General features: G+C 41.9%; 3 protein-coding genes across 3 annotated transcripts; 2 read left to right on the top strand and 1 right to left on the bottom strand.

The window, feature by feature from the left end:
• Positions 1 to 1,637: 1,637 nt before the first annotated feature.
• LOC111839541 (cofilin-2-like) lies at positions 1,638 to 7,748 on the bottom strand. Its single transcript, XM_023803538.2, has 4 exons — positions 7,609 to 7,748; positions 3,122 to 3,432; positions 2,935 to 3,011; positions 1,638 to 2,590 (listed from the first exon to the last, which is right to left on the bottom strand). Exons 1-4 carry the CDS (start codon positions 7,609 to 7,611, stop codon positions 2,472 to 2,474), a joined length of 510 nt encoding a protein of 169 aa, XP_023659306.1. The 5' UTR covers positions 7,612 to 7,748; the 3' UTR covers positions 1,638 to 2,471.
• A 4,442-nt stretch (positions 7,749 to 12,190) lies between these two features.
• Positions 12,191 to 13,825, top strand: tmem223 (transmembrane protein 223). Its single transcript, XM_023803535.2, has 2 exons — positions 12,191 to 13,046; positions 13,403 to 13,825. The coding sequence occupies exons 1-2, from the start codon at positions 12,365 to 12,367 to the stop codon at positions 13,699 to 13,701; spliced, it is 981 nt and encodes a 326-aa protein (XP_023659303.1). The 5' UTR covers positions 12,191 to 12,364; the 3' UTR covers positions 13,702 to 13,825.
• A 138-nt stretch (positions 13,826 to 13,963) lies between these two features.
• On the top strand, positions 13,964 to 19,915 carry LOC111839539 (fos-related antigen 1-like). Its single transcript, XM_023803534.2, has 4 exons — positions 13,964 to 15,359; positions 16,106 to 16,303; positions 18,080 to 18,187; positions 18,764 to 19,915. The coding sequence occupies exons 1-4, from the start codon at positions 15,246 to 15,248 to the stop codon at positions 19,331 to 19,333; spliced, it is 990 nt and encodes a 329-aa protein (XP_023659302.2). The 5' UTR covers positions 13,964 to 15,245; the 3' UTR covers positions 19,334 to 19,915.
• Positions 19,916 to 27,791: the final 7,876 nt, after the last annotated feature.

Raw genomic sequence — 27,791 nt, 5'->3', positions numbered from 1 at the left:
CCGCGGAATGGGAGATGTGGCGCCCTCTACCGGACAGTGGTCGGACACAACCACCTGCTTGCCGTTTTCGCTATTCCCACCCATTCATAGCATGAATTGTAGGCGTGTCGGGGCACGCGGGTAACAGAGAGAAAAGCAACAAAGACGGTGTTAGGTTCTATGGAAAGAAAGACCGGAATAAATTACATCAGCCAGTGATAGCTGGGGTACGGATGCAGTGCTTTTTCTGCCTCATCATCGTTCCTGTTTGCCACGTAGAGGTTTTTGAGAAAGCAGTTCTAGTGATTTATTTGCGTAACAGATTTTTTTTTCTTATGGTCAAAGTGACTTACACAGCTTGCAGTTTCATACATTAACTGAAGCAATTTTGCTTACGTGCCTTATTCAAGGGCATGACTTATGTTTGCCTACTGTATTCATCACAATTATAGTCCTTAAAAAGCATGAATATGCTATTACACCAGCTTAAGATTAAAATGTAAATGGTTTAAATTGGGGCGGGGATATTGAAAATGAGAAAAATTAAAAAAAAAAACAGGGGGGTGGAAGATTGAAATTCATGTGTGCAGGGAAGACATCCATGCGTGCAATAACACAGTGTATCTTAAAAATTCTACGTCATGATTGCATCATCGTATACAATCCATTTATTGAACACGAGACACACTCGATACTACTACTTATGAGCCTAGGCCAAATATTTATAGTAGTCGCAAAGTAAAACTGAGACGTACAACTCTCATACGTGAGTCTGCATCCCTTTTATGCCATACTGTGGCTGTTCCTTCTGCTGCAAAGGGGGAAAGAGTGTGGCGCCACCCAGTGGACAAAAGTAGCACAGAATCTAATCTTAAAAGGTGATTAATCAAACCTTTCATCGCTTATCATAGAGTTGGAGCTCAGATCGGGATAAAGAGCAGAACAGAATCAGCGTTTGCAGATAGAGAAGAGATCTTTGGAATAAAACTGATATCTGTCTCTACTACTTATCTTTACTTGTTTCATCAAGGAAACTCCATCCTAACTCTATATCATACATTACGAGCTAAAGGAATTGCCTTTCCGGCTAATTAAAAACATTCCCACAAAGTATGACAAACTCTTTTTAACAACACACCTATACGTTACTCCAATTGCATTTCTTCCCTTGCCCTTCATTCTCCTTTTGTCGGAGAATCAAATCAAGTCAAATCACGAGGTAACCAGCTGCATTTGGAAGCTATTCCATCACTCGCGCTGGTGCACATTGAATTCATTGTCAGTATTCCTGGGGTCATTCAAACGGCCTGAGTCATAGTTAAGTTAGGTCATACGACATCTTTCCTTGAACGAGTGAATACCACCACTATCCACCAGGGGCCGCCAAAATCACATAGGAAAACTGCGACCTTCCAACATTTACACTTCAATTTCAGTAGAATTATATATTTTTTTGGGCTCTAGGTGGGGGTGGTGTCTGGAGGAGCACCCAGGGGACAGCTGTACAACACCAAAAAGAACATATCAACTCTAAACACAGTGTGAGGTTACTATGCTACTTCCAAAAGATATAAAATTTTGGCATTAATCAGTCAGGAGAGAATGTGTAAGCAAGGGTAACGGTCACAGACAGCATGGTGCAAAGAAAAAGACGAAAGTTAGTTTAGTGCTTTTTTATTAGAGATAAGGAGATGAAACAAAATCTTCCATCCACTCCTCTCTGACCTCAGTCGCAGGCCGTTTCATCTCTGCACCCTTGCCGCTAATCATCACTACCTGTAGCAGATTTCAGTCGTCGTCAGTTGATACCCATTATTCGTCTTCGTAAAAGGAATGCATTTGCCGCCCACCCACCCACCCCAACACACAATTTGTTTGGTTTGAATCACATGATATTCAAGTAATATTTAACTGGAATTATGTTTAAATCACAAAGTTAAACTAATGGAAAAAAAAATAATAAAATCATGGAAGTGCGATACAGCCTCCCACTGAAAATGTCCCCACCAAAACAAAACTTTACGCAAATGGTCCTTGAATTATACCTAATCTCAGCTAAACAATTATGTAAAAACTAGAAGTTTGGCAAAATAAAAAGGTAGATAATTAAGAAGAAACAGTGTTCAGCAATATTCAAGAACGAGCTCATTGCCCCAGTTCCCTCTTCACCTTCATTTTGTAGCAGATCCTATAGCCCATCGAACTGCACGTCATCCACAACCCTTCAGAACTGCAATTTCTTAGTTTACCATCCTTCATTAAATCGCTTTTGTATTTTGTCGTCCTCCATTATGTATCTGAATTGAAATGACAGCCTCAAATTTCAGAAATTGAAATGTTTAACCCAACACACATCCCCACCCCATCAACCCTGCCCACCTCCTGCTTGTTTTCCCAGTCCCCGTTATGTCCCAAACTGGAATGAACAGCCAAACCCTATGTGATATAGTAGTGTTTCCCCACCCCCTACAGGCCTCGATTGAAGCCTGGGACTAGACTGATACAGGGCTCCCTTCAAGAGTGACCACTGACTGGCCGCCCAGCTTCTCTGCCAGGGTGCGTCGGTCTTTGATGTCGTCCAAACCGTTGACTTGCCACTCATGTTTTATACCTAAAAGAGAGGGGAGGAAAAGAAAATCCATCAGTTTCCATGACTCTGAAAGGACAACAGTGGCTGTAGTACTGTAGATCTTCTGTAATGAGGTAGAACACTTGGGTATTGTGTTTATTGGTTAAAAGATCTGGCACAGTAATTCTGAAAGAACGGTCGTCAAGGATTCCTCAGATCGCGCAGGGTAGCTTTTCTGTGTTCCCAATAAATGACCAGCCATAAATGTAGTTACATACACGGTCATCCACGGGACTGCCGTCTACTAGCAGAAGCCATGTTCATACAAGCTATCCCCCCCCAGGGTCCTAGTGCACCCTACTCTAGCCTGGAGCTCCAGCACTCACCTGTGAACTTCTTCTTGATGGCGTCCTTGGAGCTGGCATAGATCATCTTGCTTTTCAGTGGAGCGTTCTCAGGAGCCCTGGGAAAAGAGGTTGGGGGGGGGGGGGGGGTTTCAATCCAGAACACAGCATATACAGAAACCACTTCTCCATATACCTCAGCGCCTAAGCTGAAGCCCACCCTCCTCACCAGAAGATAAAGACCAGGTCCTCCTTCTTCGTCTCCTTAGTCTCATAGGTAGCGTCATAGAGGGCGTAGCGGCAGTCGTCGGGCGGTAGCATCTTGACAAAGTGCAGGTAAGGGTCCTGGATGGTCTCCCCCACCTCGCCCATCAGAATCTCACGGCCCTCCTCCAGAATGATGTTCCTCTTGTCGTCACTCAAGCAGAACAGCACCGCCTTCTTCCGCTTCCTCTTCTCCTCCTCGCCCGCCTGCGCCTTGCGCACCTTCATGTCATTGAAGACTGTGATCACGTCGTCGGTGACTGTTACTCCGGAGGCCTGACATGGGAGGAATGCAAAAGGTCAGGAAAAGGGGGTATTTCTTAAATCGACTAAGAGCAAGGACTAGAACCCCCCCCCCACAGGCAAAAGAAAGAAAATTCACACTTGTGTGCCCCCAAACAAGCTTCGGAACATCAGTGAACAAACGCTGTTTCTTGTAATATTTGTACACATTTATTATTAAGAGACAAACAAGTCTAACTACAAGTGGAATGGACAATCCTGCCCATTTCCCACAATTCCAAGGGCTTAGTTTCTACAGTTGGAACAAGCATGCTGATGTGGACTGGAGAAAGCAAGTATTAAAACTGGAGACGTCAAAAATATTCCCATGAACAAAACACTGCACTCAGAAGACACTAATATCACCAGTCTTACTGATACCTTAAAATGTAGTGGTAAGCTTTTGATTCCCCCCCCCCCCTACTCACTTGGCGGAGTCAGGCTTGTACACGCTGACAACTAGTTATGGTGATCGTTCAACAGCACATTTCAGTGCCAGTTTTAACGGCAATGGGAGCCCAATCACGACAGCCAAACCAAAACTTAACGAGGCAAAATTTGTTTATGATGCCTGTGCCAATGTAACCATTTCGACCTTTGGGCATTTCCGGAACGCGCCGAACACCCGCTGCGCATTAAGCAAAGAGTCGTCATCTGGACCAGACATCCGCCTATCCTCGAGTTTGATATCAAAGTTTAAGCAAAAACAGCCTGCAGCTTAAAGCAGACTGACAGGACGTGAAAGGCAGGCAGGCAGGCAAGCAGTGCCCCCCCCCAAGGTGTTTTCTACAGAGGAAGGGTGGGGTCAGACAGGAAGGGAGTGGGAAGAATGCAGACAAATTTAAGAGCTTGCTGGTGTGGACAGTTTTCTAGTCACACAGCTTGCACTAGGACTAATCTGTAGAAGACCAACTAACGTGTCAAATTAATTCAATGCCAAAATGTTGTCGAAAATTAGATGCACACTCAACACCAAAAACGCACCCTGCGTGTTGACCAGGATAAGACCACCGTCACAGCAAGGGTAAGCAGAGATAAGGATTTCCTTCCACCGGAACTTCTGGAATTGTTCAACTGCCGAGGAGTGTGTGGTACAGCGGACACACCAGCTGGAACATCACTTGGCAACCCCCCCCCCCCCCCCAAACAAACATGTCCACGGGGGGAGGACACAGAGAACCAACAGTCAGTTTGGCCATCTCCTGATCCTCAAGCACATAAACTCAGCAAACTAAACTGATGTGGCAGACAAGTAATCTGTGCAATAATCAGCCCTGGCCACTAGGTGGCCCAAAGGCTAAAGTTCTAGCACCAAGTTCATTGCTGCGCTTCTCTGCTAGACACTCATTCAAAATGCAGTAAGTGGGAATCAGGGCAAGGCGATTAGAGTACAGCCACTAGAAATGCGGGTGGGCTACAGCCCCAAAATGTTACAACGTTAAAGCCAAACATCTGACAGGGCTGTGGGAAACTGCGAATCTAAATTTTCCACAAGGAACTTGCATGCCATTAAGAAATGAACCTCAATAAAACTGAGATGAACAGCAAACCACAGTTACTGGACTAGGCATTAACAGATGATACTCATACAGTTTAAGTACTACAACTTGGTTTGCAAGATACAAGAACAACCCAGGCTTGACATGGTAATGTTCCTTCCCCAAAAAAAATCATTACAATTGTGTTTACGGTGCACATTCTTGCCTTTAAAATACAACAGAATTCTATGGGAAGCATAACGGAAAGGTACGCCATTTCATGCAGGGTGACGTGTCGCATAACTGTCAAACACAAGGCCCAAAGCTTTTAGTTCCAGGTGACAACCCTTTAAAGTGCACTGCTAATTAGGCATGAGCGGGTTCAACACAGGCCTATAATCTGAAATCACCAAGAGTGACACTGCAAGAAATACTCAGCATTGTAAGACTGTCAGGTGGCCTGCAAATTAGTCAGCAAAGCAACCAATAAGTGATCCGTCAAACAAGACGGTACTTGGCACAGGGGTCGGTCTCTGGTGGGTAGAATCCCCCATGTTCAAAAGGCACCTCTATCTACAAGGTGCTTTGCAGTTGCACTGCACTAAACAGCGGCCACTTACAATACTGAAAAACGTGGGGAAAATTAATCACCAGCATTGCCCATAACAGACACTTAACAATAAAACCAGTTACTAGTCACCAACAATTCGTTACACCCAGGGAGAAGCTAATGAGATCTTATCAGTTTCCAGTTCAGATTTTAAATCACGTAAGAAGGGTTTATGATATGCGGATAAGGGCTGAACTTTAATCGCATAGTGGGGGGCGCAGGTTGTAACGGGGCAGCGCGGCTGTAGCTGCAAAAGGCCGAAATACGCCCAAAGGGGACGAGAACGCCAGAAGACATAATATAACACGGGGGTGGCTAACTGGACCGGTTCAAAATTAACACTGGGAACAAAATGGTGGATCGAGCCTAATTTATATTCGCTAGCGAGGGCCGCTGCTACGCCAAGCGACCCGATCAATGCGGCCGCATGTGCGGGAGCGGAGCAACCACACCCCGCTGCGCAGCCCCGTGACAAGCCGACTGCCCCTTCAAACGCCTGCCGAGGCTTGCCAGGCGATGGCCGACTCACTCAGCTTCACCATACCGCCATGCAGACACCCCCGATCGACTGTCGGACGTGCATTTTATTCTAATGGAAAATTTGATTATTATTATTATTTTTTTTTTAAGCAGTGAGAAGTGAGATCCGGGCAGATCCATTAAAAACCCGGCAAAGCAGGGCTTGTTCCCCGCAAGCCACGTTTTCTGTACGCTTGGGTGCAACGTCTTTCTCCACCCCCCCCCTTTCAAGATAAGGTGTGGAACAAAGAAAGAGGGAGGAGTGCGGCGGAATAACATGGCCACCGGCGAAAGTGCGTAACGCGGCCGCCGCAGAGCAGAAATCACGCCCGCAGCGGGGAAGCCTCGGCCAGCCGCCCAGCCATCGGAGGCACCCGACCTGATTCTGCGTACCGGGCGGTGATCTTTTCCCGAGAGCGACCCAAAGCGCCATTTTAGACCGCATAAATAATGCCTCGCTGAATGCCCCCCCCCGTACATGGCTGGCATTTTGCAGTACGTGCGCCCATCTCGGCATGAACTGGTAATTAGGATACAAGGAAAAGACGTGAGCAGGAGGAGGAAATAGCTACTAAATATTACGGTAAAGGGAAAAAAGACTAAGCACCACGGCCGTGTCACGTAGCCGGCTATTTATCAAAAAATGCGGCAGTAAGGAGTCACCCCCAAGTCTGCAAATTATTAGGGTTAATTTTTAAGTGTTTGTGGGCGAGTGAAAAAAAATCCAATAATAAAACCTTGCCTCATCTAGGGTGGGGCTCAAATAGCCATTACGAAGGTGTCTGGTCGTGCATTGAGATAGGAAAAAAAAATAAAAAAGATTAAAGATGCAACTAGAACTGCTCGCCCAAGGCCACGACAGCGGCTCGCAGCCGCGATGCGGCACCTATACGGAGTACCTGCCATCCGATCCATTAAATGGCATTTATAGGATTTTTTCACTCCCCCTTCACCCTGTCAACCTACACAGACGACAAAGGGGATCCGATCCAGCAGGAGCACTTTAAAATTACGACGCCGACTCGTATTCCCTTACTACATGCGTTCGCCATAGAGCAGATGGCGTGCGTGCGGCGGCTGGAGTACGTCTACCCGGCAGGAGAAAGCCCCGGAGACACAGGGGCGATCACGGGCTCGCTAGACGGAGGACAGGCCCGGACTCACAAAAAGGATGATGGAGGAAATGGCGCCAGTGCCCCCCCCCCCTTGGATTTTTTCCTCTCCTTCCAGTATCCCGGCATTACCATTAGATATAGAACCAGACCCCCCCCAAAAAAACCCAAATGTGCATCCGTCGCTTCAGATTAGAACCTCCTAAAAATGCTGTTGGTTTCCGCTAAAATTGCATTATTTTAAATTGCGAAAATGCAGTATGCGAGTTCCGTGGTGGCGATTTCATCCGAAATTAACACACAAGGAACCATTAGATAAGTAAACGAGACGAAATAAGCCAAACGGACGCAATACGGCCATTCCTGACAATTCGTAATAGACGAATGTGGATTTTTTTCGACCCCTTAAAGGCACAGAAATGAGACATTTGCGCAAAAAATACAGACATACCATGGTTGTCTCTGTGTCGGCGTCTTAATCGGAATTGAATGGAAGGCGATGCGGTCCCGTTCTCGCACAGACAACTGACACAGAGACGGACGCGCGCCTGTGCAATGACGGTACACCGGGCAGCCACTGAAAAGGGGCATGGGCGTGCATGGGGCATTATGGGTAATGGAGTTTTTGGTCACACTGTCAAGGTGCAAAATGTTAGCAATTAACAGAGACAATTAACTACAAGTGCCTAATTTTCTATGATTTAGCTATTTTTGAAACGCATATACTTCCGGATTTACCGTTTGTTAAAAGCAATGCATTGCTGTATTGTGAATTTGTCTTTTAAATTTTTAGCTGGACACCAAGAATATTCTCTGGATATGTCTTTTGGTTTAGCATTAAGTTAAATTGCATATCTTAAGTAAACTGACAAGCTTAACTCAACTTTGTGTAACCCAGCATCTACTAAATTTAAAAAAGTAGAAAATTCATTTACTTCCAACCAGCCTGGTCTACTACAAAACACCATTGTAACATTTCTGTGTGGGTGGAGACTTGTACCAGACCGGTACCAGGAATAAAATGTGAGGCATGCGTTCTGTTTACCGGAATACTAAACACTTTCATCGGTAAATGAAGCTATAGGGATAATTTACTTAAACCCGTGACAGGACGTTAACAGTAACCAGCCGTCTGCATTGTCTTTAAATACGACTCAGAAATTCGGCATGTGTAACTCATACTGAACAGGCTTGTCAGATTGTTGAAAGCATGATAGCAATGCAAGACACAGGTTACACGTTTCTTAAATAGAAAGTTCCAGTTTAGTTTGAATTGTGGGTTTCCCCTGGTTTTCTCGCCACAATCGATGCGTGGTTTAGATGCGCTGGTTTCCCGTCGTGTGCTGTGCATGTGTGTAGAATATCCGGGGGATATTCTGCCTTGTGCCTGGCGCGTTTCCCTGGTGACGCTACAGGTTAGCCAAAACCTTGCACTAGATAAGTGGACCTGGCAAGATGGCCGGATATATTTAAACCTATAACTCAGGTTTTAGTATTATAGCTGTTGTGTATATATAAAGTAGCTATTATTGATGCGAAGATAAATGGCAAATCAATTTATAAGCTATGTTGGCTCCCAAAAGTGTACCAGCAGACACAGGGCCGATTGGAAAATTACTCAGCCACCGTACTGTAACCGAAGATCATTTAAAAACCAATACCCAATAACAAAATCACAAAAAGTGCTTGTACAGTTGGAAATGTGAATGTGCTGGAGTAAACGACATTAATTTGTATTCATATTTTATTAGTGTGCTTTAAATACATTCTCTGTAATATATTTTGCATTTTTTAACTCTGTTTATTGAAACATAAATAAATAACTTGTATAAACAGAATAATTATATCGAAAATGCGCTGAGCAGCAGATAACTTTCAATGTGACAAGGAAATTTCAGAGAAAAATGAAGAGGTGACGTGCAAGGTGGAAAGGACAGGAAGCCGTCAGGCGCCGGAGGAGCCAACCAGAGAATCCAGTTAAGCTAAACCGCATCCATCCCTACATACATTTCAAATCCTGTCTGCAATCCTGTTCGTCGCCTGTTCTATTTTATTTCTATTACCACCTTTATTGCTGAAGTCGTCAACATCATCATGATAAAAAACTGAATCCTTTCTTTCGCTCTCTCTCTCTTTCCTTCTGTTCTCCCTCTCTCCCTCCGTTAAGGTTAGCCGCGCATGCTTCCATATAAGGAAGCGAATGTTGGTGGCGGTGCACGCGCCTCACCCCACTTCACGCATGTTAAGGCGGCTCGCGGCGCCGATCGCCATATAAGGCAATAAGGGCAAAACCATTTCCACTGCAAAACCCAACATGATGGAAGGCGCGGATCAAGCCCTGCAAGCTGGGGAAGGAGAACTAAGGAGACTGTGAGCAGGGAAGCTGGGATTAGCGAGTGACCAAGAAAGGGGCTGAGACAAAGAAAAAAGTAGGCGGGCTATAAACAACCTATGCAGAGAAGATGATGCTGCATTTTCAGACCATACCATTGAATTGCTTAATAATAATGGTATTTATTCTGGAATATTATTAGTTATTTCCTGCCTGTCGTTTAAATGTTGCTGCTGATGGTTTGACACATTTAATAATTGGGAAATATTTAGGTGATATCATGCAAATGTACTGCTGTATTAAACGCTGCAATTATTGTGTAAGCTATTCTGATTTGCTGTGAAATGCAGCGATTCGATTATGGGAATTTTGTTGTATGTAAACGATATGCCGAAATCCATCCACTCACACACTATGGGAAATTTAGAGCTTTGCTACTTGTCTTTGGACTGCGAGAGGAAACCTACGTCACACGTGAAGAACATGCAAACTCCACACATAGAATGGAAGTGGAATTTGAACCCCCAACTCTGAAGATGTAAAGCAAGAGTGTTACCCACTGAGTCCCCCGTGCTACCCCGATAATTAAATATATATATATTGTTGATTAAATGCTTCCACCTAGTGTTCATCGGGGTGAATTTCATCTTGAAATTTATGATGAATTGGTTATATGCCCAACGTAGAATGCATTTACAACGGATGTTACGAAAAGATTGGAATGAAAAAGGGTGTGTTAGAATAATCGAAAATTCCCGTTGTCTTTAGAAAGTGCACAGAATAAACATTCGTGATAAAAGATAATCTGAAGGATGAGACCGTAGGCTAGAAGCTTACATAACAGGGTAAAATTCACAGCAGAGGTTTATCTCTGGAAGTCTATCTCTTGCAGGCATCTTGCCCTTCTCCTCTTGCGGTGTTTGGAAAAATATCTAACCCCAATGGTGTGCAGGAGGGGGATATACAAGGAGAGGTTTCTGTTCCATCAGTTTGCAGTACAGTAGGTAGCACGGGGGGAAATGTCCTAGACTTTTCAGACGAAACCCGTAAACTATGCATTCTCGCTGAAAAGTCGTGATGAAATACTTGTGGTTTTGGTTTTACGTAAATGGTCAATCTAGAGATTATGGTTACGTAACCGCTGCAGACATTTGTAATCATATTCCCGTCAGTCTTTTGTGATTTGATGAGATTGGTGGTTTTCTGATAGGATGCTACATGTTTAGAAAAGTTATATTTAAATTTGTACCCGCACCTGACCCCATTATGGCAAAGCCTTGTGCAGTATGAGCTACCGTGACGTGATGCCACGTTACATCACTGCGATCGTTCCCGTTCCACCCCATTGAGCAAGGTTTCAAACATTACTAGGGGAGGTTGCATTCCTATTCCGCAGAAGTACTATAATGATCCCGTTGTAATTTGAATAAACAGGATTCAACACATGATAGCACTCTCGCTTTTGTGTCCTTCATGTGAAAGACTCTATTCCACCATTATAAGATCTATGTAAGCATAATCATTAAGAATTACGAAAAACACAACATGGTTGTTCTAAAGTAAATATGATTGGATTTCAGTTGTGGGATTGGATTAAATTTTGAAAATGGATTGTTACAAAAAAGGATTCTGAAATCGGTTTAGATAATTTGATCCAGTCTTGGTTTTGATCTGACCATCAAACCTTTTTAGTAGAATTTGGATACCTTTGATCCAAAAAAACAATTAAGGATTACCCTGATCCCATATGTGTTTGTGTGTCAGGGTGGATTTCAGGAACAAAATATAATATATCTTCAAAACTGGTCAAGTAATACATTTTGCACTTGATTTGTTCAACCGTTACAGTGATAAAGTAGATCAAGTAGATATTATGTTACATTAATCCATTCGGTAAAGTTAAGAAAAAGATTTTGTTCCCATAAATGAATCCACCAAATAACTGCCAGCATCAGACCAAAATAATTTAATTGTAACTGTTACTCATTCCTCTGTATTGATTACATGGACACCATCATCAGAGATGAACCAGACAAAAGTATTTTCTTACAATTACATCCCTTTCTGTTAATAACTACTGGACATTTAGCCTTTTTATGATCTGAAATACGTGTTCAAAATATTCATTCATATTTATGAATAATGTTTATTTGTCTTTATTTATTTGTTTGGTGTAACGAGGGGTCTGACTAGAAGGGGATATTTGCATAATTTTTTTGTGCTATTTGCTGTCTCTTCCAATCATAACACTTTAAGTGACCCCCCCACGCTGGCTATTCCAGCAGTTGTTCTTTACATAGCTAGTAGCCTGCATTGTGATATGCTGTCCCATTTAGAACACTGGTAATCCAGATTTGGCAATCGTGAAAAGTATGGATCTGGATCAGGGTAATCCAATCCAAAACTGGCACAAAAGTAAGATGTATTACGTGATCCTTGATAGCAAAACATGGTATTTCCATATCACGGTCATTTTGATCCAGATTAAACTTTTTGAACAACCGGGCCCAGATGATTAAATTCTTGTGCCTTTATATTAGCAAAGTAAACAAATTCGATTATAGTATAGGCTCCCAATTTTGGTTTTCACTAATGACTATACATCATCACCGCTGTGCACAAACACTATGACCATTAGTTCCACATAAACCAAAATAGCAAATAAAAATGTAGATGGTTTTGACTTTTGCTTTCGCGGTACAGGTTTAAGCTTTATGGACCTTCATGTTCTCCGTACATCGGTTGCACATGGCGGCTGGCAAATGTCCACGCTAAAAGTGAGACTATCCTTGCAGAAAGTTAGCTACTTTAAATTGTAACAGATAGTCAGTTGCAGTGGGAAATATTTTTTTAAAAGACAGACAAACAAATTAGAATGGGGGCTCGGTATTTGTTTTTTGCCTTTGTAGGTTGTCGCCCCTGTTCAGTCACGCCGTGCTGCAGGAAATTTTTTGGTTACCATGTACTTCATTCGCTTCAAATACGAACTTTTGACACTAACGCAACGCGGAATTTAACATTGAGCAAGGTTTCAAACATTACTAGGGGAGTTAACCTTATCACAAACGGATTGTCACAAAAACTGTCTTTGGGATTAAATTCAGCTTCTGTGTGGCGGGACTCTTTGAAAAGATTATGTATGCAGGAGGATGCGAGCATATTGGAGATCGCCCGGAAACACATCTGTCTGAGAGGCTTAAAGCCAGCTAGTACCATTTCGCAGATGCAGAAAAGATGCTTTTACGTTTCCGTGAACGCAAACGCAGCGTTTCCACGGTGGTACTCCACCTCTACTGCAGTAGCGAGAGACGTGGTTCTGTTCGAGCACGACAGAACCGGTTTTTTTCGCCTGCTGACAGCGTTTTGTGCATGTCAGGTGCTTTTCTGGACGTACTTGGCTCACTTCGCTTTTACCAGTCTGCGAAAGACCAAGACTGGCAACAAAAAAGCCACCAAGGACGTGGAACCAGGGGGCGAGGAAGGACTTCCGGTTTTCGGCGTGTCCTTAGGTACTAATACTTGGAGGTTCGGATTCACCCTCGGCTGTCTTGCTCTGGGTAAGTACAATTATACCTGCTGCCTCCTGCAATACTTCCGTACCACTTACCTTAGTAGCACAAAAGGGATGGTTCTGTCAATATATGTCCATTCCAGTGGGAATTCATTCTCCCATTGTACCCATTCAAATGTTGTACTTTATGTATACTTAGTAGATGCTTGAATCAATAGTCAAATCACGCAAGTTGACCTTAATATTTTTACACAGCTCAATATTTTATTGACATACTAGGCACAGACAAGTATGATTGGAGCATGTCGCTCAGCGGGCTGTTCTCAAAAATGTTCTCTACTCTTCAACGTTCCTGCCGGAAATAAAATGTCATTGACATTAGACTGTTCATTGTCCTTGCAGGAGGAGCCATAGTTGGACTTGGAGTGCTGTTCAGTCGTCGATCTGTCAGCCGAGTGGTTTTGCATAAGGGTGGGGGTACAGTTACTGTGAAAACACAGTCACCGTTTGGGGTTGACATGGCCCGATGCATTACAGTACCTCTGTCTCATGTGACCTGTCATGCACATAGGATGGAGTCTCCTTCTTTCATCCCCCTTCGGGTCAAAGGTCACAGATTCTATTTCCTTTTGGACAAGGATGGAAAGTTGAACAACACCAAACTGTTTGACATCACTGTGGGGGCATATAGGCCACTCTGAGGCGCGTGGAAACCCCTTAGCATGTGGAATTATATTTTAACTTCACCTACTTCAGTTTCAAATCAGAAAACAGCAAAAACTCTGTATGGAATTTCAATCCAAAATAAAGGTTTTTGTGATTTGATTTGAATTCACTTTCATCCAGTCCCAGTGTATAAATCAATAATAATCATCATAATAATTAATGGCACTTTATTGATTCCCCAGGGGCAAATTTTCATTTCACTTACCCCCTCTTGCTCTCTATGACACACAGGCACATATATGAGACATTTGATTTTGACTTTATATGATATCCACAATGCAGTGCTTGCAAATGTCTCATATAAAGAAATACATGTTTGTCATAACACAAGTAACCTGAAAACTACCCTTACACGACCTGTCCTGGGTGCTGAACCAGTATAATCTTTCAGTTGTCAGCAAATTTAAGTAATCTTTAAACTTTCTAATGACGAACACGTGGGGTACCCTAGGTTTTACATACGATTTACACATATTAACACACTTTTATAAATGATGGATTACGAAACTGAATGTGTTCATTCGGATAATAAATTAGCACATGCTAACAATAAAAGAAAAAATGTATGTTCACTTCTCATCGAATTCTGTTTCAGTTGCGTAACTATTAAAACTAGACCGGGCACATTAGAAGTTAATTAGATTACTTAATTAGAAGTTAAAGACACATCAAATTCTCGTAATTCACATTGTCTGATTTTCTGACACACCTGCGCATCTGACTTATGTCATAAAGTAAACTTGGAACCACCACTATTTACCGGAATAGCTCACTAAAATGGTTACTGCCTATTGTAGCCTCCGGTGTGGGTATGGCGTAATGCGGCGTTTTATCGCAATGGAATTCATTCACGATTCCCACGTAATGTTTCCAGAGATTGCTTCATACTTTGTCGATTACCTGGTTTAGAAGCATTGACGCCGTATACAATTTCAAACGATATATATAATGTTTATGGAGTGGTAAATATTTCTTAAAAATTTGACTATTAACTGGGTTCTCTGGAAAAAAAATTACTGGAATGAAAATGAGAATACGAGAGAAACGGAAATGGTAGTTGCGCTCAGGTACACAGTCAAAGCAGGAATCCCCGAGGAAGTGGGAAATGATTTACCAAATTTGGGCATTGACGTTGACCTGTTACTTTGCACGTGACAGACGAGACCATTTTATAAAATTTAATGGGGGGCACCAAATTGTCAATATAGGGATAAATATTATTATTTGAAAGCCAGTACATTATAAAACATAAGAAGCTTTATAAATTAATGTTTAATGTAAGTGTTGATTTATTATGAAAGCTGAAGTGTAATCCATGAACGAATGTACAAAATATTATTATTTATATCCTCCGAATTCGATACATTGGTTTTTGCCTTGTCGCGACAAAAGAGGTTTTCGCTCATGATTTAAGAGTTTCGTACTTGAGGTATCCTGAAGTAACTTTTGACATCGTACCAAATTGTATAGGTAACCAGTCTAGAGGGACTGTTTTGTCAAAGGCTATTCTTTTAAAAATATGTACCATCGCGACATCAGAAGAAATAGGGATAGCCGGGACGATAATAGGACACTTGGAAATGAAATTTCCAAAGCGTTTGACGTGTGCACTGTATCCTCAGTTCAGCATAAGGTTTGTGAAGTTTTCGTATTTTTAATTGCTCATTGTATGTTTCACTACTATACTTTTTTGCCCTGTATCTGACGGTTTTGGCTTAGAGCATGTCATAACTTTCGCGGTACAGGTTTCGCGGTACAGGTTTAGAGCATGTCATAACTTTTAGAATAGTAGCCAAAACTCACTATTATTATTATTATTATTATTATTATTATTATTAATAATAATAATAATAATAATGATGATGATGATGATGATATCACACCCTACATCTTAAAAAATATATCACTAACACTATCAGTATTTTCCCGATGTGTTGATGAATTAATACTTGTAGTACTATTTTAGTAGTAACAGATGCGGGGAATAGAAAAATAAAGGTAGGCCTATATGAATACGTGTTGTACAATAGAGGGGAAAAAATAAGCAGTAGGACGATGGATGAAATAATGTTTTTTTCTCCTGTGCTGTAATGCGCTCAATCTGTGTCCATCCCTGTTCATTCCCGCTTCATAATGACTCTCCCCTTGCTTTGTTCACATCCACATCGAATTATTCCTCTTGTTCGGCTTATTTGCTTTTAAATTTTACTTTGAGTGTCCGGATCTATCTAGTGCTTAGTTGTCCATCCATCATTATACTGCTTATACAGTACAGGGCTGTGTTGTCCATGTGAAGATGCCCGATATTGGGTAATGTACATCGCAGCACAGATTTTATACATAATTCACCCGTTCCTCCGGTGTGTGTCCTTAATTTAGGCGACGCCAGGTGCTTGTTCAGGCGGCCTCGAGCCCAGCATGACATCAAACCGGAGTCCATTCCTTCGCTGGATGCCACAGCCCTCACATCTGGGCCAAGCGGGCACGCCCTGGTCTCCCAGTGTACCGGTGCAGAAGTTAATGATGAACGAACCTGGGGCATTTAGCAACGACAGGAAAAGACAACGTAATGAACAAGTAAGTTCCGCTGGTGGACATTGGCTTTGTCAGTGCATTTGACATTACGCTCCACAAACACAGGAACATTCTGCTACTGACTCACGACTGGATTCCGTTCCATCGTACGTCAAAATTGACGTATGTCGGGATATGATAATCGCACTGATTTACGCGTGAGAATGAGACTTTGATGGTGGCGCAGTACAGTACAGTACATTACCACGGTTAGTATTGCACGGCGAGCAGCGCGTAATATGTGGCGTGTATCACTGCTGGGCGTACCGCGCCTGTAATTTGTTTTTGCATACATTTACGGTAGTTGTTTTATTCGTACGCATATGCAAATTGTCGTAGTGGGAGCAGTTTGTATGTGAACACAGTGGACTATATATATAATGGGTAACATTTACAGAGAGGAAGTCTCGATCCCTAAGCGTTAAGAGAATTCCAGGGAAAAACCGAAACATACACGGATTATCTCGGGCTCAGTACCGTTACTGGAAAAACAGGAAATAGTCGCATTTACTGATTAAAATATGCAACTTACTTCCTGCCTGTCGTGAGTAATCACCCCCATAAATTTTCACTATAAAATTCGCATGAACCTTGTTAAGGTTCACAACTTATGCAGAGCAAGGAAGTACTTGGCAGTATGAAAATGCTTTTGATCTGGTTTGATAAAAACCGGTTCAGTTGGAGGAAAAGTAATATGAAGCATAAAAATGTGACGCTGTTATGACAATATATTAATGTCACCCTAAAGAGAAAGAAATACACAGGGACTCACTGAGGTCAAATACCGGCTTAGTCACATATGGGGTCTCCATACCGATTGTTTTTTTTCTACTAAGAAAATCAAGAATGACGAATGTACAGTGATTAATTTAAATGGGAATTTAATGTTTTTTAGATGAATGCTACATTCTTACTGATGTAGCTGTGTCCCAAGGTATTTTTTCTTAGTGCACAGTAAAAAAAAATGTTTACAGAAGCCAGAAGGTGGTAACTGGGCATTTTGGCCTGAGTTAAAATTTCCACTGAGCATGTTTTTTCATTTTACTTGGCTCGATGTTTCTGAGCCACATGCTGGTGCAGACCTGTCCATTTAATTTTATTAGGTTGCTTAATGGATATTAAATTCAGCTAAAACAAAAATAGTGATTATAAAACACACAGTGCACAATGACCATTCATTAAAGATTAAGAGAATAGTGTTATGTTAGCTTTCTAAAGACAACAGTTATGCTGGGATTTGGTAACTTTGACAGTTTACCAGCTGTGAAACCCCTTTGAAGACCTTTCAAACACGTAATCTGTTAAACAAATACGGAACCAATGTAACCATCAATGTATCCTTGATTATAGGATTTATCTTTGATGTACAATATATACAATGTATATCTTTGATATACAATCAATCCTTGAACATTATCCTAATGTTATTTCTATTCTGTATTTTTTACCTTATTTTATTGATTGAATTACTGGACTTAATCACTATGTATACCAGTACCAGAGTACCTCATTTTGTTCCTTTCATGTACAACATGTTTTTAAATGACAATAAAACATCCCTTATCCTTTAATTCCGGACCAAAGTTGATGTTACATTTCCAATGAAATGTGATTAACAGCTCAAAAGCACTGAATGCGAGCGACGATTGGCGGAAATGAGGATTCAAAGGTTCCTGTTGGATTAGAACAATATCCTCCGTCTACTTTCTACTGTTTCGGAGGATCTTACATTTTTGCCTGTCGCCCTCATTTCCGTTCCCCTGGCTCTTGTCTTTGCAGCTGCTCACGGAGGAGATGGAGAAGAAGAGAGTGCGTAGGGAGCGCAACAGAATGGCGGCCGCCAGGTGTCGCAGCCGCCGGCAGGAACTAACGGAACAGCTGCAAAACGTGAGTTTTAGGGATTTCAATACATGACGGCCGATTCGCAGGTGTTTTTTTTAGCTGAATCAGGGGTTTACGAAGATCCCGAACAATCTCAAGGCTGATCATTGTGGTAACATGTATGGCGGGTAGGCATAGCTACAGCTGTCTGGTGTATAGACTTGTCTAGGTTGGATATGCTTTTGCGGGTGTAAAACTGATCCCACCTGCGTGACACATTCAGATATAATGCATGTGTAATTTTTGTATATGTGCATTGGCTTCTCGGCCAATAGGAAATGGAGAATTGGACAATATATGCTATTTGCTGTCATCAGCGAAAAACTGGAATCCCACAGAACTACTTTTGAATCATTCATCTTGGCATGTTGAGGATGTTAGTTTGTGACTCATAATGGTTCAGATTCCAGTCAGCTTAGTGCTGAAACCATCGGGCCCCTGAGCAAGGGCTCTAACCCCCACTTGCTCCAAAGACCGCCTGACCCAGCTCTCTCTACTGTACACCGCTTTGGTTAGAAGCGTCCTCATACTTCATACGTAAGTTATGGGATCTGTACTAAGGTGCGCGCTGGCATGTTTCAGGAGACTGAGCAGTTGGAGAAGGAGAAGTCTCAGCTGCAGGAAGCGATCGCCGAGCTGGAGAAGCTGAAGGACCAGATGGAGCTCATCCTGTTGGCCCACCAACCCGTGTGCAAGATGCGCCGTGCCGCTCCGGAGGCCCTCAAGCCGGTTTCCCTGGAGAACATCAAGGCTGAGCCCGTCAGTTCTGGCCTGAGTGATTGTATGTCCAGTACAAGTGTCTCCCAGCCTGAAAAACCTAGAAGTAAAGTTTCCCCACTAGCCCTTCCTGCCGCCTGCACTTCCTCTTCTGCTCTGCTTCTGACCCCAAAGGCTGAGTCTCTCTATACTCCTCTCTTCTTCTTTTCTCCTTCTCCAACACCGTTGTCACTGAGTATGGTCTTCACCTACCCCACGTCCCCGCTGGATTGCAAACTGCCAGCTCCCTCCCAACAGAGCCAAACGGCCTCCTCATCCTCAGCCCCTCTTGGCATGTCCTCCCAGACCTGCGGTGTCGCTCACCGCCGTGCCAGCAGCAGCGGGGACCAGTGGTCAGATCACTCGCTCAACTCCCCCACCCTCCTTGGCTTGTGAAGACCCCGGAAGCTTCCGAACACAATGATGCATAAGGGGGGGGGGCAAAGTTAGGAGAATCCCAAATGTCCTTAACTGATAAGGGTCCTAAAAAAATTCAGAACATAATTGGACTGGTTTGGACTGGGGGCCCAAAATCACCAGCATCTAGCTGAATACTTTATTCAGAATTTCTTGCTATAGAAAGTTACATTTCCATTATATTTATTATGTTAAAGTAACAATATTAAGTTAACTGATAATATTTATTGAATCTGTAATAATGCACTGTTGTGCCTGAGTAAAAGTGGACTTACAAAGTTATGGGTGACAAGAATATTTAAAATATTTAAACAACTGTACTGTGAACATCAAATCTTGCTAATGCAGATATATACTGTATATGTAAATGCTTTTAAATTATTTATTTTTATAAGAGAAATTAACAGTTTTCCTACTTTTAACATTGATATGTATTTATGCATAAAAACCTGTAATTTACGTAACTTCGGAATTCCTGCTCTGCTATGCAAATATAAAGAAGGCAGGTGTAAACAGCAGGTCTTTTCTTTGAACAATCAGCAATAAAGAGCGAGAAAGTCAGAGAGCTGTTGGTGGAGCCTTTGATCAACAATAAAGACAAATGAAGAAAACGCAAGCGGAGGATGGAGAAATGAGATGAATGAACTGATGTAATACTTTCCTAAACCTCAACCACAAAGAAGAACTGCAATTTTATCGGTAATTACAAGAGGTTTGGGTCCTTGGTGCTAGGTGGGCAAAAGGTCCATCAATGAACAGGCTGGAAGAGATTCCTTAGGACAGGGGTCTCCAACTCCAACCCTGTAGAGCTACTATCCAGTAGGTTTTTAGTTTTACCTGGCTTCTGATAAGCCACTCCCATTCCTGGTATTTACCTCCACTAACCTGACACCACACCATATTCCCTGAACATTCTTAATGTTGCATTTCTACTCCTTGAATAGTCTTTTTAGCTTCTGGCTTTCTTTAGAAGATGCTGTATAGCTCCTGCTCCAGTGCTGCTGACACTTGTACCTGGACTTTCACTGGAAGCTCAGCCTAGCTGCGCTTTTGCCTAGTCGACTCCTCGACAGCCGTATGTTTGTGAAGTGCAGTTTTGCCTCGCTTGAACATCACTTGGGACGAAAGCGTCTGCTACATTAAATAACCTTAGTCTGTATTTGAATCCAGGTCAATCCAAATGCATACATTCAGATTAACTTATTGCCAATCTCCTGGGATTTCTTCTGCGTTGTTTTCAAATCCGAAAGCTAAAAATTTCGATGTTGTAAGTTACTCCATATCAAACGCACTAGTAAAGTAAGTAGAGTTTGAAGAATCAAGGCTTCCGTTCCTATGGTTACCACTGGGTGTATAAGTGACGAAGACTGCAGGTAAATTCAGCCCTACCTTATATCTCCTATGTCTAATATGCAAAAATTATGAAAAAATATTAGATTGGGTTAGATGTTTGATTTGACTTACACTACCAGTCAAAAGTTTTTGCACACACTCCAATTTTCTACATTTAAATGTTACTCACTTAAGATTTACTAAGAATACACGCAATATTCTTTGCTAACAAATAAATGTACATTATGTTCACCGTTTGAGTGCCTTTATTAGCAAGAAAACGTCATATGTTTGAGTCATCTAAGTAACTTCCTCTAGCAGTTATAACTATGCCATCACCACACAACCAGTTAAGAGGGTGTTTTACAACTTGTTTTATTTGCCTTTCATTAACAAGAATAAAAATCTGCAGTTTATGCAATAAATGGAAAAATGTGCAAATTTCTGTCCAAAGTAATGTTTTAATTTAATTCCTCCACTGTCTAATTTCCTAGTATCTATAAGTGAATAGAAGACCATTCCAGTATTAATATAATTTTATTTTACATTATTTTACATTTAACATATCATTTAATTTGCTTAATAAATGCCTTCACTCAGATACATCTGCAAATTGGCAAAAAAACGGAATGTATCCAGGACATCAGCAATGGACAATGACGAAACAACACTGACACTGAAGATTCACACTGGCTCAGAGCACATGTCAGTTTTAGCAGTAAAAATCTCGATGGTGCAGTTTAAACAGGGTTTAACGCTTTAGTTTAGAACATGGCAAGTAATTGCATACCTCATGTGTATGTTGGGACTTTTAATTTGACAGTCAGTAGAAAAGCAGAGGACTGTTATGCGATATGGCTAAGCTGAAAATAGACATATTTGCATACTTGACCAACTAAACAGGCTTAGAAGCATAAGCGAGTCAAAACCAACCCGAATCTGAAGCAGGAGCTGAGATATTTTGAATATTACTCAAGAATTATTAGTTTTCTCATAAATTTCTTCACAGCAGGGATAACGGTGTCTCTGATTTGTCTCAGAGATCAACATAAACGCAGTGATCAGCAAATCTCCAGTGCTGCGTTTCAAAACTAGGGACCAGGGGGCTTGTATGTAAACCTGTTCTATTCACTGGCCTTGTGCACCATATTTAGTAAATTGAAATGTCATGTGACCGTATCAACAAACACTGGCCAATCAAAACATGTGAAAGTAATTAGTCAATTTACTGCAACTTCAACACCGATATTGTGAGTCCTCACAATTCACACTGGAAAGGACAAGTTAATGTCCACTGAAATATGTAGCGTTTCTATCTGATTGGATCTAGTTTGTTAGGCATCTCTGAAAATGTCCCAAATAACTGACAATAGTCTATTACTGCTCTCCTAGATTAATGATAAACCCAACTGAAAAGCAACCGCTGAGTTCATCAGGAATCAGAGGTGGATAGTTCAGGTTCAGAAAGTCAAAATCCTCACCAAAATTTTGGTTCAGCCAACCAGTATTCAGCTGATTGGTTGAAACAAAATCTTGGTCTAGATTTTTACTTTCTGAACCTGACTAGGAATCCATTTAAAAACCCTGAATCGCTTTCCTTTTTATCCTTTATTCACCCTGTCAGTCAATACTTGGTTGCTGCACCCTTTGCAGTGATTATAGCAGCAAGCCTTTCTGGATAGGAGTCAACCAGCTTTGCACACTGGGAGGGTGAAATTTTGGCCCATTCTTCTTGGCAAAACCATTCAAGCTCCCTCAGGTTGCTTGGCGACCTTTGCTGGACAGCAATCTTCAGATCTTTCCATAGACTTTTTATGAGATTCAAGTCAGGACTCTTCTTGGGCCAGTCAAGAACGGTCACCCTGTTCTTATTTAGCCACTCTAGTGTGGCTTTGGCCTTGTGTTTTGAGTCATTGTCATGTTGGAAGATGAATTTCCGTCCCAGTTTTAGCTGCTTAGCAGACTGCAGCAGGTTTTCCTGCAGGATCTGTGTGTACTTGGCACCATCCATTTTTCCCTCGATCTTGACTAGCCTCCCGATCCCTGCCCATGAGAAGCAGCCCCATAACACGATGCTGCCCCCTTCAGGCTCGGAGGCAGTGATGCTACCTGAGGGATGTGCTGTGCCAGAAACAGAAAGTTCCAGTTTTGTCTCATCTGACCACAAAACCCTTTGCCACACGTTAACGGGATCAGTTAAATGCTTCTTCGCAAACTCCACACGGGACTTCAGATGGGCACCTTTTTGCATTGGCTTCCTTTGTGCCACTTTGCCCAGCTTAGCTTTCCGGAGTGACCGGGATATCGTCGACTCATGGACATTTTCACCAGTCTCAGCCAACAATTCCTTCAGCTGCTTCATAGTCGCCATGGGCCTTATGGAAGCATATCTGACTAACTTTCTTCTTGCCCGGCTGCTCAGTTTGGAGGGACGACCCGACCTTGGCAGAGTCTGGGTGGTGTGGTACACTTTCCACTTCTTGATGATGGATGCAACTGTACTCAGAGGGATATTCAGGGTCTTTGAAATTTTTTTATATCCTTCTCCTGATTTGTGCCTCTCTACAACTTTTTGCCTAAACTGCTCCGGCAGCTCCATCGTAAAGTATTTGCTCTGAGTTCACTGCTCGTCTGAGGAACCTGCGTTTATACTGCTACCCCTTAAACCACGAGTACACTCAACACCACTGTGATTTTAAATGTAGTTGAGATATTGCATTCGTTTTTAAATCAACAGCACACGATTCTAATATAACCTAAAATATAAATCGTATCGAAATCCTCTCACCAGCTGCGACGAAAGTTAAATGCAGCGTCTTATAATTTGCTTTCATAAAACTTTACAGGCGATCAATTTGTAGCCGGTGGATTGTTGACAGGCATAGGAAAGGCAGCTGGGGTCCTGACATGTGTAGCCGGTATGATATAGCTGCGCATGCTCCGATGGCAAGGTAAAAAAATAAAAGGAGCAGGCAGGAAAAACAGCGGGGGGGGGGGGTCCTGACATGTGGGCTAGCTGGCGGAGTTGGCGTAGGATGTGTTGAGTTCGGGGATAAATGTCAAAGTCGAAGTCGAAGATATTTTATTGTCAATTCACATTATATGTGCATGACATACAGGAGAACCGAAATGCCGTTTCTCGCTCACTGGTGTGCGTACCGTCCAATTATAAAAATTATAGACATACTATACAAAAAGACAGATAACAAGACACAGGACAAACTGACAAGGCCAGAGACAAATCGGCAAGTGCAGATAGTACAAAGTGCAAATGGTAACAATAAATATATGGTCAGTTGTGCAAATGATAGCAGTTTAAGAGGCAGTTGTGCAAATGGAAAGAGTAGAAGAGGCGATTGTGTAAATGGTAATAATATTAAGGTAGTTATGTAAATGGTGAACAATACAGTGCAAATGGTAGCAATCATGCAAGTCAAATACAACGGAAAGGTATGAGTGTAAACAATACTTGAGGTATAAATAACTCCCTAGCGTTCTGTTTTTTAATCTTGGTTTTGTTTATTTTTTGTTTTATATTAAAATACTGGGTTATTTGTTAGGCAGTGTGTACCAGCTTGCCCATACAGTCCGGGTTCTAGATTGCAAATGAATATTCCTGTTGCTGTGTAATCCAGTAGTGTGATCTGTGCTGGGTAATATGTATTTTAAGGTTGTGCTTTGGTGTACTCCGATGTCTTTATGTGAACAAACTCTGGGCAATATATTCACTCGTTGGCAATGTTGGAGTGTAACTTGGTGTATCGTATGCGTTAATGCCTATTGAATAGGCCCATAATATGTGAATTTGATTATTTAATAAAAGTTATGTATTTTTCCATCTGTGATTTAAGCGTATTGTTTATGGGAAACTTCCCTTAGCCTCTGACAAAATTAGGGTGGCATAGTCACAAATTCCAACCTGCTACAATATGATTTTTAGTTAATAATTACATCCCGCCAAGTTTTTGCCGCTTCCGTAAACGAGGGGAAGAGAAGGTTGCCCTGCCCTTATCTCCGCACTGCATCACATGGCTAAATGAGTTTCAGATGGATAAAATAAATACTGATGTGTATGGATTTTGCCAAATACACTGTGCTGTAATCTTTTATTAACAGGGCAAGAAGATATCACTCGTGATGATTGTGAAACGTAATTAAGATGGGAGAGCTGGACAGGACCAAAGACAGCCATTTCGGCACCCTCCATTTTGCAGGTTTATAGTTCATTAAACCCCATACTTGATTCTTAAATACTACGAGAATTATTATTATGGTTACAATAAGTGCCAAAACAGGTAAGAGAACTGCACTCTGAACAGCAGGACTCGATGTGTGGATGGGAGAAAATATATAGTTCTCTGGAAAGCTGCTTAACCAGGAATTACTGTGAAATTTACTCAGCATAAATGATGCCATAAATATTACTGGACACCATCCAGGCTGTTCAAAATTGGGTTAAACAGTAACAACCATGCTGGCAGTGCCAGAGAGGTAGTTACAGTGCTGTATGGATCACCTATTTCGGTCCGACATTTTAACATTCATGGGGGAATGGTTAGGAGCAGGATTACCAAATTCCCCACTATTAAGCTTCCTGGGAGACAGAAGGGAGGCATCTAGAGTAACCGATCCGTAATTTGCCATTTGGTGGTCGGGATCGTAACCGTAGCTGAAGTAATTTTGCAGCACTGGCTACACTTATGATTCATGGAGGCCACTTCCTATGTGATGATGTTGGCTTGGACTGGAGGTAGAAGAACAATACTAACAATAGTCTGGAAAACCTTTGTGTACCTTATAGATTTTCAAAAAGGTCCTTATTAAGAGATAAGTGAATAACAATATGGATTTTGTAAGCTCATCTTTTATTACTGTTAGTAATGGGGCAGTGTCTCTAAGATATTTGTGTATGCATACAGCTCATATTTTGTGTGTTTCTGCATATCAATTATTTGCATATAAAATGCAAGTGCTTAGATAGTGAGACCCACACCATTACAATGGTTAGTGTATTTCTGTGTTAACCAGGAATTTGATTAACTTCCTTCCCTCGTTGCTTGATGGGCTCGTATTATGGAGCTGCTATGTAATTATGAATAGGCCTAAACGTTTAAGTATAAATATTTAATAACAAAACACATGAACCATAGTCCTCAATGCAATAGGAATAACAGTTCTGTGAAGTTTAGCTGATCAACCTTCTCCATATCTGTCCCAGCAGCCCCTGAAGTATTTTAACATCCATCCATCCATCCATCCATCTTTCAGAAAGACCTCACATAGAACCAGGCTTCCTGCAGCCCCTTTTCCTCTCCAGTCTGATGTCCAAACTGAGATGACCATTTAAAAAAATGCAACTGCCGTGCGTGGATGCCTTCCAGAAGGTGTCGCCAACGTGCCCACAGTGACGGTGAAATCAAAATGGAATCAGTGGCATTGTATTTAAAACCTCAACGGTCTGTAAAACTTCTGGTGTGTTTCAAAAGTTATTTTTGAAACACTTCAAAAGTTTTGGAGATCTGATTTTTAAAATTTGTATAGGATCATCTTATTAATAACATACACGTTTTTTTTATTGTGTTTATCTAGTGGATAACGGTTGACAGAGACGTTGTTTCATAATTTCCTGCCTTTCCAGGAATGCCCGCATAACTCATACTTAGTTCATAACAGCGAGATGAATTAGCTAATGACGCAAGCGATATTTTCTTGTGCTTAATTACGCAACTAGAATAAATTATGGTAAAACGATATCTTGCACCGTGAGAACCGCTTGTTAGACGCTTACTTAGGGGGAAGAGAGGGGAAAGGTGCTGTAACTCCGTTGGTAAAAAGAGTGAAGCGTTCCAATTCAGTTCTTTTTATTTGTCTGTTCTGATATTTTAAAGATATTTTAATTGACCGTGGGGAAAACCTACTAATTTGGTATATACTGGTGATAAGAAGAAATTTCCATGATGTCTTTAAATATATATGCGTTTTTCTCCAAGACCAAACGGGTGCGTTTCTGATCGACTGCTGCAATGCTTACTGGTGACTAAATCGCGAGATTTACATGTGAGTGAATGTATCTGAATCAGCGCCTATGTCAACACCCTGCTTTGTTGTAAATTCTGGTCAACCTGAACATTTACCAGGGCAGGGGTCTCTAACTCTTGTCCTCAAGAGCTACTCTCCAATACGTTTTTGTCCGGGTCAGCCCATGTTGTCCCATTCTGTGTCCCTTCCCCGTTTGGCCAGCAGGCGTCGTTGGTCATCCCGTCCCACGTGTTCTCAGTCTTTCCTGTCTTCCCCTGTTGTCAGTCTGTAGCGTTTCCTCTGGTCCCTATCAGCCACATGGCTCAACTTGTTCAGCATGTGGTTATCTGTACCCCTCTGTCATGTATTTGAATCTTGTTTCCTCTGTTTACTTCCCTAGTGTTTCATTTGTATAAGTTGTTCTAGTTCCTGTGTCTGGTGATTTTGTATTTGGTTCTGGTTTTGTTCCTTGTACCCCTGCTTGTGTTTTTACCTGTCTGTAATTCCCCAGTGTTAGATTCTGTTTCCCTGTTTCTTGCTTAGTTCTTAGTTCCCCTGTTTTACTTCCTTTGAGTTAATTAGTTTCATCTGTGCCCTGTTTTCCCAGTCTTTGTTAATTAGCCTCACTTGTCCAGTGTTAGTCTCGTTACCCCTTAGTATTTTAGTCCCTGTTTCTGTTCCGTTCCCTACTGGTTCATTGTGTTTGAGATTCTCAGTGTTAGATGTGTATTCTGCTTACCTGCCCTGTTTTTGTTATTAGTCCTGTTTATTCCCATTTACTTTTGACCTCTTGTGGTCCTTTGTTTTGTTAATGTTTTCTTGTGTCTTTTAGTTCATTTAATAAACCCCGTTTTTGGATTGTGAGCCGCACGTGGGTCGTCCACCATTTCTGCCTACACCATGCCGCAACCACGCCCGCGCACTAAATCCATCCGAGTTCGTGACAGTTTTTCATTCTACCATGACTTCTGATGAACCACACCTGTTCCTGGTATTTACCTGAGAACATGTGTTGCTTATCATTAGCCAGGTAGCATAGAAAACCTACTGGACAGTAGTTCTCCAGGACCAGAGTTGGAGACCCCAG

The sequence above is a fragment of the Paramormyrops kingsleyae genome, chromosome 24, assembly GCF_048594095.1.
Source record: "Paramormyrops kingsleyae isolate MSU_618 chromosome 24, PKINGS_0.4, whole genome shotgun sequence".
Classification (NCBI taxonomy): domain Eukaryota; kingdom Metazoa; phylum Chordata; class Actinopteri; order Osteoglossiformes; family Mormyridae; genus Paramormyrops; species Paramormyrops kingsleyae.
The sequence above is the reverse complement of the archived record's forward strand: the minus strand, read 5'-3'. Positions and strand labels throughout refer to the sequence as shown.

Bases quoted from the DNA above. Each gene is read 5' to 3' on its own strand.
- LOC111839541 (XM_023803538.2), bottom strand. The intron at 3,012-3,121 runs GTGAGGAGGGTG...CTCTTTTCCCAG, and splicing joins GACCTGGTCTTTATCTTCTG to GGCTCCTGAGAACGCTCCAC. The intron at 2,591-2,934 runs GTGAGTGCTGGA...CCTCTCTTTTAG, and splicing joins CATCAAGAAGAAGTTCACAG to GTATAAAACATGAGTGGCAA.
- tmem223 (XM_023803535.2), top strand. From the start codon at position 12,365: ATGGGGGCTCGGTATTTGTTTTTTGCCTTTGTAGGTTGTCGCCCCTGT. The intron at 13,047-13,402 runs GTAAGTACAATT...TTGTCCTTGCAG, and splicing joins CCTCGGCTGTCTTGCTCTGG to GAGGAGCCATAGTTGGACTT.
- LOC111839539 (XM_023803534.2), top strand. From the start codon at position 15,246: ATGTACCATCGCGACATCAGAAGAAATAGGGATAGCCGGGACGATAAT. The intron at 15,360-16,105 runs GTTTGTGAAGTT...TCCTTAATTTAG, and splicing joins TATCCTCAGTTCAGCATAAG to GCGACGCCAGGTGCTTGTTC. The intron at 16,304-18,079 runs GTAAGTTCCGCT...TTGTCTTTGCAG, and splicing joins AAAGACAACGTAATGAACAA to CTGCTCACGGAGGAGATGGA.